This window comes from Schistocerca piceifrons, chromosome 3 (genome assembly GCF_021461385.2).
Source record: "Schistocerca piceifrons isolate TAMUIC-IGC-003096 chromosome 3, iqSchPice1.1, whole genome shotgun sequence".
Taxonomy (NCBI): Eukaryota; Metazoa; Arthropoda; class Insecta; order Orthoptera; family Acrididae; genus Schistocerca; species Schistocerca piceifrons.
In genome coordinates this window covers 438,459,771-438,473,208 of record NC_060140.1, presented here as the reverse complement: position 1 = coordinate 438,473,208, position 13,438 = coordinate 438,459,771, and the positions used below count along the sequence as shown (strand labels likewise).

General features: G+C 43.1%; 1 protein-coding gene across 1 annotated transcript in view; it reads right to left on the bottom strand.

Annotated features, from left to right (window-relative positions):
- The window catches only part of LOC124788726 (dipeptidase 1-like), a 407,387-nt gene that overhangs the window by 184,963 nt on the left and 208,986 nt on the right, over window positions 1–13,438 (bottom strand). The window contains exon 5 of the mRNA XM_047256006.1: window positions 10,041–10,173. Coding sequence (XP_047111962.1) covers window positions 10,041–10,173 — 133 coding nt within the window. The remainder of the gene's footprint in view (window positions 1–10,040; window positions 10,174–13,438) is intronic.

Here is a 13,438-nt window from a genome sequence, read left to right as displayed (position 1 = left end):
AAAGAGGGCTTCATGTTACCTGCTGTACCAAATCACACTATAAACGATTATTGTGTGTATTACATGTTAAAATATCGGCTGCATATGTAAGTGGAGGCATCAGGGAGGCAGCAGAAAGTATTGAACATTTGAAAGTCATCTTATTTTCACTTGAGTAAAAACTTTATACAGACTAGCTTTTGTTTATGTAGAACATGCTTCTATGCGTAGGTGAAATGCAAATATTTTCTAGTGGCAGCTTCTTTGAATATTTTGTGCTCCCGACCGATACCTTGCATGTTTCCCATTTCCTAGCGGATTTTACGAGTTAATGTGGAAGTGAGGCAACGTGAAACCGGGAGATCTGTAAGTTATTAAGTCTCAAATAACCTATGCGGTTTCTAGTCACAAAACGCACTAGGAATCTCTTGAGTGTGAGGTCGAAAGTTCAATTTTCAGTAAGCGTCATTTGAATGTGATGTGTTAACAATTATGAAAGGAAAAATAACAGCTAATAATGACTTAGTATGTGCATCAGGAGCGTGACAGAAAAGCAGTGTCCGGGAAGTACAGAGATCAACTTTCTCCGGCAAGGCCGGTCAGAAATTCTGCACACATACGGAGCTGCTGTGGCTCTAAAGACAGACGTCACCGCCTCTCTTTACCCACCAGCTGTGATACACTGTACTTGAGGCAGTGTCTTCCCCTTTTCACAGTGAGCAGTGCAGTCATCGGAAGCTATCGTGTTATTCCATCGCCCTATCAACAAACGTCACGATTCAAAAACAAAACATAAAAACAAGTGATGCATAAATATGCCAGATTTTTTTACATCCACGTTACGTATGGCGTTGATATCAAACACTGCTCTCAATAGTTAAAGGATAATTTTTAAACTTGTAAGTACACGTTGAACAACCAGTTTAATAACAATTTTTTTAGATAACAATTCTCGTCTATGCAACAGGGAGCAGGATGTAGCACGGTTAGTAAATAATTTGAAATTATAAAAAGAAAGAAATTCAAAACATGTTTATCACTGGTGATGAAATACGATAAAGTGAATGTCGAGCACAAAAGCACGCCGCACAGATGAACGCAATCAGTTGCGAAGATATTCGTCTCTAACACTCGATAGAAACCTTGATTTATTCATTTTCATTGTGGAGAAAAATCTTTCACGTACATAAGTAGACCCAAACATAGAAATAACTCTAGCAGCTTCGTGATGCAGGAGTGAAAATTCCTGCTGTGGAAAATTTTCAAAGAATTCCTTTGTACTTTGAGATACAAAGAACTCGTGTTTCAGTCTTGTATTGCACTGCATGTAGATCAGTTCCAACTGTCGGTGATGTACAACTGAAGCTAAAAGCGGCCGTGCAAAGCAACGAATTATAACAGACGCACCAGTAACATCTACAAATCATGCTGGAAATTGCTACTTAATTTTTATAATTATTGACAGGTATTCTTTAAATCTAGCCCTTTGGTGGACCAAACCTAGGATAGGGAACTGTGCAGTGATTTTGACAACAGTTGGCACTCCCAAAGAGGAAGCTTCTTCAACAGCATTTACTTTTTCCAACATGTCTGAAATTAATTTATTTTTACCTAACAAACTGGCTGTTCATGTGAGACAGGGAAACGCAAGGCCCGATATCCAGCAAAGATCTTCTAATTTCGGTTCACTCTTGACAACAAAACGTAAATTAAAAAATCTTTTCAGCATTTGTGTTCCACTGAGCCAGCTTACTTCGGTACAGTAAGGTATGTAGTTGTAATTCCTGCAATAAATGCCAAAATTGACGATGTTTAAGCCCATGTGTCTTCATATATACATGTGACTTCATACATACGTACAAAAATTGATGTGATGTTTTCTAACGTAACTGATTTTGGACAAAGCGCATCTCATTGTACAACGCAGTAAATTTCTTATGCCTCATCTGTACGTCCTAGCTTTTTGTGCATCACTGCCATTAGTCCTCTCTGATGGCCTCGCATTGCCAGTGCTCCGTTCGTGGTTACTGAGATTAACCTGTTCCAGTTATACCGACACCATCAATCAATTGGTCGACAGCTTGGAATAAGTCTATACCTGTCACAGCCCCTTTCGAAGGCACTAAGTAGAAAACGTCTTCTTTTACACGCGCAGAGTTATCGACAGCTCGTGTTAATATCAATATCTGTGATGTATCTCTAAAGTTTTTTGCATCATCCAACGAAACACAGAAAGCAAGAAACTCCTCAGTGTTATTTAATAACTGCCTGTGCACATCGCTAGTCATTACACTTACACGTCGTGTCACGGTTTGCTCGAAAGGGCAGATTTCTTGAATCCTGCTAATATTCGTGAGACAAAAAGTTCTGCAGCACCAGTGAGACAGAGCTTTACAAACCCCTCAAAACGGTTTCCAGGATCTTACTGTTCTTAACGTAGTTCTGAAACTTGCTCGCTGTGCAGATTTATTGTAATTGTCGTTCCGCAAAATTGAAAATGATACCCCGTACAGTAAAACAGAAAAGGACGTCACACAAGAGACGAGGAGTTGAGCAGTTCCTGATGTATCAATCCTGTCGATGCGCCTAATCCCTTTTCTTTAGCACATTTAATTTGGCTTGCCTTTATCCACTATTCAGTACACTATACTCGTCTTCATGAAATGAGTTTTAGTGTTTTTTAGTTGTTAACTTGCCCTGGCCGCCTATTATTCGGCTGCACACCAAACACAGTGAGTCTTCATCTAATAAAGAACAATTCGAAATATCGGTCGTATTTAAATGACTGAGGACACAGCCCTCCCGTTCTTTGCTTTCTTCCAATGTTCGCCATATCTCAGTGTGTCTCGCGCAAGGCTACAGTCGCCAGAGGGAAGAAAGATTAGGTGTGCTTCGTTCCCCCTGCTACCGCGTAAATAAGGATGCGGAACCGTCGCCTCTCATTTGGTATACTTGTCTAGTCAGAGATATCGCTGTTCCTGTTTACGTGTTGGCTGAGATGTGCCCACCTGTGCCGCACTTATGCACTTTTACATATTGTGCAGCATTTGGCGACTCTGGTCTGTGGTGTACATATATTATACTTCATAAAATGGGGCGTCGACGTTCAAGAAATGTTCAAAAACAAACAATTGAGTTGAACCAGGCTTATCGAATGAAACATGGCGCGCCACCATCACAGATTGTCGCACCACCAAGACTGAAGGTGAACTCCGTGGGAGCTACAAACCGTGCAGAACGCTCAGCTAAGTATCCACTCTTGTAGAATACATATACAGTCATATTGATGAAACGGGGTGATGAGAACTGACTGAATGTTGTGACATACAATCGAAAGCGAAACAGTTCGTCGTGGAGCTTGTTGTGAAACTGGCTATCTTTTAAGTTGTAGATTCAGAGAGTGCTGTAATATGTTTTACAGGCACGCGAAAAGCAAACGTACAGAGGCTGAATTTGTCCGAGTTGCAAGGTGGTATGAACTGCAGTGGCACACACATCTCAAGAGGGATAGATTGCTCTAATGGAGGATGATTTTAATATGCTGACCAAAAATCGAGGAAAAACAAGTTATTTTGACCAGTTGGTGGACAAAATCGGTGATCATATAGTTGTAACTCTGCTACGTTCATTGTGCCTCTCTTGCTTATTGTGACGTAAATATTCCCTACCACAAGATCACACACACGAGAAAGAATCGTAGGGGTCAGAGCACCTCCAACTCCTCGAAGCACAATAAATAACTTACCAAACTGTTTACCATCCAGATCAACAGTCGGCGTAAATTATGCGAATGCTTTAGGGCATTAATGTTAGTTGATCTTAATACAACTACGTTGATACCTCTAATTTCCAGGGTTCCTTCCATATTTCTTCTTCAAATCACGATTGGTCGGAGCTGAAAACAAATTCGTTACCGAACAATGGGATAAGTTGGTTTATCTCATCTACAAACTGTAGGGCCGAGTCCGCATTTTCTGTGCATCATCAAGTCGACGCTTTGTTTGAATCTCATTATGTTACATCTTCCAATTCTGTAGCACTGTTTGAAGATATCCAAACGTCTATTGCTTCCCTTGATATCATTTATGTAGTGCGAAATTGGATGAGCTTAGCGTAGAAGGTCACTATTATGAACGTCGTATAAACTATATCGAGAATCCTTGATACGCGCATACACCAGGTTTTGCAAAAAGTGCGTCTTGTCCTCCCTGAAATATCCGTAGTTTTTCTCATGCACTACACGGTCACATTGCTGCGGACTTATTCTAAATCTGTTTGCAATTTCCTTTTTTTTACTCTTCTACAGATGAACTTCTACTTGAGTAATTGTGTTTAGTAACTGCTGGCCAGACCACGATTGTACGTCACTACCTTTCACTGGAAAGGGGATTTCTGTCTCCCTGTCTAACAATGACGATGAACTATATAGCTCGATAATCGCTTCAGTGTCAGTTTCACTTGTTGAGCCTGTATCATCATAACTGCACTCCGCATGTACATTGTCCGCTTACAGCACCACACATTTCACTGACTGATCTTGCAGAAACGCTAAAGCTTCATCGGCCACTCCGTTCTCACCGAGAGAAATTCTTTGCGTTCATTTATGATAAATGTCAACTTCGCCAGCTGTTGTTATAGATATAATGCAATGAATGCTTTGTTTATCATTGCCATTGCTCTGCTTTGTATGAACAGCACTCGCACTTAGCACAGTTTGGAATTACCCGTTGACTAAGCAATTCAGCTACGCTCCGTAGCCTCGTGCTCTGCTCGTCGTTAGGTACGTCCAGTTCCCGCCTTGCTTCCTTTAACAGCCAATATTGTGGTTGCATGATAGACACTATGATGGGGTGTCGATTACCGTAAACATCATTGGCATTTTGCAAACTCGCACTCAAACGGTTCCTTTTCAGATATAGATTACAACTAAACTTCCACGGAACTTTGCTTGAATATATTATAAATGGTTAAACCCTTCCGATTTTCTCACGCCTAAAATCACTCATGGCTCTTAAAAATCCCCTAACAACAATCTATCTTGACATACGTTCGTGAAATGGTAGTGCTGTATGTAGACGAAAGCATCCCAAATAGCACGCTGTGCATCTGTCGAAATATCTGAACTCATACAACTTACTTCATTTCTCAGAACACGTCATGCCTTTTTATTGTAGTTCACACTGCCCCGCAAGGTTAGATATTTGGAGCATGTTATATGAATCATTTCTTAAGGATGCTTTCAAGCTGCTTATGCAATGAATTTCTACTGAAAATTAAAACTAATATTACTGGAAAAATTTCACAAAAATATCGACTTTGTTTCGGAAAAATGAACCAGCACAAAAAGCGTTTCATCATCTTTTCATTATTGAACGTTTGTGCTCAGGCGCAACTATCATTTTCTGGGAAAATCTGTGGGAATACGTGGTGGAGTACTGCAGCAGTCAGTGGTAGCTAGCGAGGGCAGTGTTGTCATTTGGGTTACAGCAATACAAGTACTGAGCTATTTCGAGATGGGCCAGGCGTGCTCGGTGAAATCTGCCAGCGATAATACACAGTACAAGCGAGGGGATTGCTCCATCAACGGGTGCCAGTGGCGTTGTGCAGAACTTGAGTACAAGCGGAACATTTGTGTTTCAGGTGCACTGATACTTGGTATAGACAGCTGTCATTTCGGTAGGAGTTTCATTTGTAGCCAAGCAATTCTACCAGGACATGGGGGCTACGTTAGGAGCCGCCAGTATGATTCACAAGTTTGGATCTGTTTCGCGGTACCAGGTACCTTCACTGAATTCACTGTCTGAACTCAGTACCTCGGCGCAACGGGCTATCCCTGGCCTACTGCATCAGCAACCTCGACTCCTGCCCTAGGGCAGTAGGTCGTATCCTGTGCATGGTAACTGTCTGCCTCCATAACGGTGGACGCGCCGCTCGCCAACGGCCCCTGGGACACAGTCCTTCATTGCAGAGATGGCTCCGGCTGCCTTTGTGCGAGGCATTTGTGGCGCGACGCACGAAACGTGATCACGTGCCACACACTAAACACAGTGATCAGCAAAACTGGTCACACGCGTGCAGCCAGCTGGCTGGATTATGGCTGTCGCCTCAGCCAGCTCGCCTCACGTGGTAGGGAGGGGCGTGGTCGCTATGACGCACCGACATTGTTCAAATGTACAAGTAAAATAAATCCAAGCCTCTCTCGCTCTTCTTCTGCCTATCATCCCGTTTCAACCCTCTGCCGCCTGACATCCTGCGTCGTGGCCGTCCGTCCATCCCCGGGGTCAGCTGAAGTGAGACTGAAGGCAAGCAGGCAACGAAACTAACAAAAAAACTGTAGTATGAATAGAAAACAGATCAGAAACCAAACAGTTAGGAAGTGCATAACTTAGCGGAGCTAGTTCATCAAAATCGACTGCTGAATACGTTCAGTATCATCTTGAGCCACCACGTCACTGTAACACGGTCCTCCTTGGTATTCTATCCGGTCGAGTTGTGGAAGTCTATTCCACTCATCCACGACGCGGTTCCTAAAATCATCCACTGTGTGAGGCATATTACTTCAACGTAAAGAAACAAAAATTTCAACTGGTCCAGAGCATTTTCGGTCACCTTCACATCAGCACACTTCTCAGGCCGTCATTCCTGTGGAAAGGTGCGCACGCGGTAGGTACTGTGTTCTCGAGCATTACCACTCCGAAGGACGGACCCATCGTTGTAATGCTGTGTGTAAAACTGGTTCCTGACCTGATACTGAAAAATTGTCATATTATTATCGATATCGCTGAGAGACGTCCAGCTTCCACACACGAGACCGACCATAACATGCGGGATTCAATTTCCTGCTGAACCAGTGCGACAAGTGTGACACGATCATCAGGCGATAGACAAATCCTACACTTTTCGTTGAAGGGAACCACAGTTGTTGTTTCAGCCTGCTTTCAGGGTGTTGTCTGACCTGATCTGTTTGTGCACCATGATGATACAGGATTTGTACTGGCAACCGTAGTAATGTCTAGGATCCAAAGTAATCATATGGGAAAGGTTTCGCATTTGACGAGTCGTTACAGTATTGTCAGGTGTATCCAGTCGCATGTATTCGGCGCACTTGCGAGCTGTAATTATCACAGTATCTGCTCGAGTATCATTAATACGTGGAGTGTCCAACCTTGCTTTTGTGACGGCCCGAATTCTGCTGGGGACACTTTCAGTGAGGTGTCTGAAAGTCTCTGGAGGAATGGCAGCCCATTGTTCCTTTCAAGCCCAAAGTAGAGAATCAAGTGATTTTAGATGCTGGGGTCTGGAGCGAAGTTGATGTTCTAACTCTTCCCAGAGATGTTCCGTTGAGTTCAGATAGGGACTCCAGTAGGCTAGTTCATTTCAGAAATGTTGTTGTCCACAAACAATTGCCTCACTGATGCCCTTTCATGAGGGGTCCACCGTCAGGCTGATACAAAAAATGTCTTAGATATGTTCTTCTACTGTACGAAGTACACAGTGTTGTAAAACGTGTCCATATCATTCTGCATTTAGCGTTTTCTTAAGCGTAATTAGGCTACAACATATGAACAACGTTAAACACCCCCATACCGAGCAGCACCTCCTCTCTACATAGTGGTTGTAACCCTTCCATCGGTTTTTAACAGTGTATAGCGTGATTCATTACACCAAATCACTGGTTTCCAATCCTCCACTGTCCATAAGCTCAGCTCAAGATTCGTTTACAATTGACGACTATGCGTGGCTTATGAGAAGATGCTCGATCATTGCAACCCATTCTTTTAACTCCATACGAAACGTCACCGAGTTGTTCTGCCGGCCAGTTTGTTGGTAATAATTCGGAATTCACGGCTGATTTCTTCCTCTGATTTATTGCTATTTTTACTACCCCTCCTTGCAACTCTCCGTTGTCTGTCAGCACACGAAGCCTGTCTCGTCTTAGTATAACTGTTTCCACTTCATAGTCACATCACAAACCGTCGATGCGGGCAGCTTCAGGAGAGTTAAAATGTCCCAGATTGATTTGTTACTTATGTGAATACAGTGACTAGTCCACGTTAGAAGATACTTTGCTCTCCCGACAGGCCAGTTTTGCTGCTACTGCTTCTCTATCGACAATACAATATCTTCGTTTTCTTTTATACTTGCTTGTTACATGTATTGGTCAGCTCCGCATTACGGATGGATGACCGGATCCTTTGATCGAAGGTGTTTGTAGCCGACGTCAGCTTATGTAGTTGACTCCGTGCGACCACTACGAGGATTATTTTGCTTGTCTTCTCTGTCACGACGGTAGGTTAACGCTCGAATGTCGTCACTCTGATCTGCGCCAACTGAAAGGCCATCTTTTCACCCTCAAAATTCTTCCCGTTATAAACTGAGAGAGGACGCACGGTTGTTAGCCACGTCTGCAGGTTGCGATACTGTCTTTAAGCACGAAAGAAACCTGTTCAATGTCCTCAATACATTCAAGTGCCACTCGCGGTCGGAACAGTGTTGTAGTTAGATTCGGGTGTATTAGATCCGAAACATGTGAATGCGAGCGCGAACAAATTGTTGTTGCTCGTATGGTGGTTCGTTCCATGACCAAGGGAGAGGGGCGGTAGTGTTTGGTGTTTCAAGGGGCGAACATTAATGGGACGTACAGGAAAAAGAGGATAAAAATCATCCGCTAAATCATAACTCAGACAAAAGTGTGTGCTGAGTGATCGTGACGGGCGGTCATGTGGGAGGGTTGTGTCGAGAGGATGGCAACTGCAGTAGCCAATGCAAGGATGAATGATGAACAGGAAATGCATCATCCTCTAAATCATAACACAGATAAAGGTGCATGTTGACTAATCGTGGCGGGCGACCGTTTGGGACAGTTATGACGAAGACAGACAACTGCAAATGCAGCGGGCAGCACCATTGTCTCTTTCCAGCGAGAGTTATGACGGGAAAGGGACAACTGGAAGCACCGTTGCTAATATCAATAATAACATTTCCGTTAATAATACCTCACTTCTGATCTTAAACAGCCTTAATCCAATACGACGTATATGTAAAGAGCACAATCACAAATATTAGATCCGTTGTGTCGTAAAGTGACTGCGAGCGTCAACAGTTCCATAACATTCATAATCATTATTTATTGATTTTGTGACACGTAATGTCAGCAAAAATTGGTTTGTGCCTTTTGAACGAGGAACGAAGTAAGTCGATGTAATTAGCGTTTGTACAAAGTATTGTTGTCCTTACGCCACACTGTGACGAAATATGTAAGTAAGTATTTGAGTCTTGCTATAAAGAGATTTCAACGTTGGATTTTCATGAAGAGTGTGAGGTACGGATTATGAAATCTTTGGTAATATATTTTCATTACGAAATGTTTATCTCTATGCCTTTCTTAAGTAACTAGAATCCCTGTGTAACCTACGTCGCCTTCTGAGAAGATTGCAAGGATCGGGAATTACCTGGATGGTAGTCAGAAACGTGACACCAAATTATAATCAGATGAGGATGTAATGTCGTCTTCTACGAAATTCATTTCCTTGCAACATAAACACTGACAGCTATCGTCCACTACTCTGTGGACTTTCCTAAGACACGTTACACATTCTGGCCATCTTCCTGCACACTGAAAGTAGGTAGTCCGATTCACGGTTAAAAATCATAAGTGCAAATATATCGAAGAACTTTCAGAGTCACGAAGAGGTGCACAGAAGACCCAAGTTAGTTACCTGCATGAAGTCTGTACTTCGACGAAGTTGACCTACTGTATAATTACAAATAAACCTACAGTGCTGGATAGCTGGTTAAACATCAATAACCAGTGAGCAGTAAGGATTTTTCACAAAGCAAATTGTTCTGACAGTAATTGCAGTAAGCACTGCGATCGTTTCAGTTGCTAGAGGGACACCACTTATCACACGCACAAACGAAATTACAACAGATATCTGAATATCAGGAATCAACTTTATTTAACGCTCCAAAATGCATACCCTTTAACATTTGCGTATCGCGCCACATTGAATTACACTTTTTAATAGTAATGTACCGGTGAAAGAGACGTGAATTCTCACCCTTGGTGGAAGTGGCGAGCACCAAGTGCTGCGGATGCAGGCTGATGATCCTCTTGACGAGGTCGATCTGCTCCAGCGTCAGCTGCACCGCGTCCAGGTACTGCGCGCCGCATGGCACGTACGCCGACCAGAACTGTAACAGCGCACGGTTCTCAATTAGACTCCTCTATGAAAGCACCAGCGGCTGTTTCCTATGTGCAACGTGAGACATACTTTTACATTCGGAAATTTTGTCCAGAATTGCTCTCGAAATCTTCCGCTGAGTCTTCCCTTCTGACGGATCACAAGTCTAAGAAAACATAAATACGTTGAACATGGGGTGTGGTAGAAGCTTTCATTTGATCGTCAGAGATAATATTTGTCAGAATGAAATCTTAGCGGTGGATTAGCAACTGTCAAAGACATTACTCAATGGTCGATTCTGTAGTACTACTGCCCGTATAGCATTAAGAACCGTGACTTATTCTTTGCTGTTAAAATAATCTCCATTTTACATATTACTTTATAAAGAAATGGAAAAATCGCTATGCCATTGTAGAAAAAATTATGGTTTAGGAAAATTTTTCTTCATCTAAAATGAACTGTTATCTAGAACTACATAGAGAAGTCTTAGAAATATATTAACATGGGAAGAATTTACACAGAAGGAGAGAAGTCAGGGAACGTATTGATAAGCGGACAGCAAACTTATAAATTCGATCATTTTATCTTTAACAGACGCCAATCGATTATTAAGGATTATCTCTGTCGAACAAGAGTCAGCTTCCTCTAGAGCCTTCTACTCAGCTTTTGTTCGCCCACCGACGTTCAATCCGTCAGTTAGAAAGTCTGAGCGGAAGTGTGACCACATCTGAAGATGATCAGCTCAAGTCGGGACGAAACGTTAGGAACAGAAAAGTTTCTTGGGCTCGACCATACAATCCGAAAGCCTCACAAGCAGCTAAGAGTTTCGGTGGCGAAACCCTTCATTGTGAAACAACGTGAAAGTTACATCTGTTTAACTTTCGTCACAAGAGAAGTGTTATGGACAAAGTGGATATTGATATACGTCTTATGCTCCATCGGAGTGAAACGTGTGAAAGAAAACTCTCTCCCACAAACGTCTAAAGCGTCCACGTGGGAGCAGGGCGCGTTATATTCTTGGGAATATCGTAGCATTACCTGAGTGATCTCGTCAATCTGGAGAGAATAGTGGATCAACAAAAGTACGCAACTATTCTTCAGCACCACGCTGTTTCTTTCTCCTCGACATAGTGATATCTACCAGCAGGACAATGCAACGTGTTACACAACTCGCAGCGTACGAGCGTGGTTCGAAGAGCAACAGGATGAGTTTACCGTACTCCTCAGGCCACGGAATTACCCTGACTTACACCCAGTCGAGAATCTGTGGGAATCAGTTCAAGCCACAGATCCTCCACCGTGAAACCTAATGCAGTTCTGGTCAAGGCACTCCAGTCGGCTTGGCTCCACGTTTCTGGCGCTACCTACCACAACCTTGTTGACTCTCTTACTGCTCGTTTCGCAGCGATGCTTAATGGCTCTTGACAGGCTGTCACATTAATGTGACTAGACAGTGTAGTAGTAAGACTGGTCTCAGTGTGCGCAACTGCTTTTGAGGCGGCGTCATGCAGCATGTGTAGCAATTCACGGAACACTATTGTCCCCTATAGTTGTATGTCGGGCGCTGAGGCAGTGTTTAACTGTGATACGCACATCCTTGCAAACAATGCAGAAATAAAATATGGTGCAATTGTTGTTCAGGTCCACAAAATAGCGACACTTGCGTAAAAGCCACAGTTTTTGAAACCACTTTCACTGCTATACGATTTCGGAGACTTTTAGAGTATAACGATGAATGATACAAGAATGGCCTACATGAACATGTTCTGCCAGGAAGTCATGCCTTCAGCTGAGAACAAGTATTTTGCCAGATCATCCACAATCCAAGCATTCCTACACGACTACACGCGGAATTCCTGTCTCTACCAAAGCTAGGGTTCCTGAAATAGACTTGTTACTTGCGTCTTATCTTCCTCTAACACGGCGGACCGTCTAGAAAAATGGTGTCGCGCTATCCATGCATCAATGAGTAAACACAATAGGACAGAACTCTAAATGTCAACCTCAGTTTCGACAAGACGTATACTAATTATCATCACTTTATATACAGGGTGAGTCACCTAACATTACCGCTGGATATATTTCGTAAACCACATCAAACACTGACGAATCGATTCCACAGACCGAACTTGAGGAGAGGGGCTAGTGTAACTGGTTAATACAAACCATACAAAAATGCACGGAAGTATGTTTTTTAACACAAACCTACGTTTTTTTAAATGGAACCCCGTTAGTTTTGTTAACACATCTGAACATATAAACAAATACGTAATCAGTGCGGTTTGTTGCATTGTAAAATGTTAATTACTTCCGGAGATATTGTAACCTAAAGTTGACGCTTGAGTACCACTCCTCCGCCGTTCGATCGTGTGTATTGGAGAGCACCGAATTACGTAAGCATCCAAAGGGAACGGTGATGGACCTTAGGTAGAGAAGAGACTGGAACAGCACATTACGTCCACATACTAACACCTTTTTATTGGTCTTTTTCACTGACGCACATGTTCATTACCATGAGGGGTGAGGTACACGTACACACGTGGTTTCCGTTTTCAATTACGGAGTGGAATAGAGTGTACCGACATGTCAGGCCAATAGATGTTCAATGTGATGGCCATCAGTTGCTGCACACAATTGCAATCTCTGGCGTAATGAATGTCGTACACGCCGCAGTACATCTGGTGTAATGTCGCCGCAGGCTGCCACAATACGTTGTATCAGATCCTCTGGGGTTGTGGGCACATCACGGTACACATTCTCCTTTAACGTACCCCACAGAAAGAAGTCCAGAGGTATAAGATCAGGAGAACGGGCTGGCCAATTTATGCGTCCTCCACGTCCTATGAAACACCCGTCGAACCTCCTGTCAAGGGTCAGTCTAGTGTTAATTGCGGAATGTGCAAGTGCACCATCATGCTGATAACACATACGTCGACGCGTTTCCAGTGGGACATTTTCGAGCAACGTTGGCAGATCATTCTGTAGAAACGCGATGTATGTTGCAGCTGTTTGGGCCCCTGCAATGAAGTGAGGCCCAATGAGGTGGTCGCCAATGACTCCGCACCATACATTTACAGTACACGGTTGCTGTCGCTCTACCTGTCTGAGCCAGCGAGGATTGTCCACGGACCAGTAATGCATGTTCCGTAGATTCACTGCCACGTGGTTTGTGAAACCCGCTTCATCGGTAAACAGGTAGAACTGCAATGCATTCTCTGTTAATGCCCATTGACAGAATTGCACTCGATGATTAAAGTCATCACCATTTAATTGCT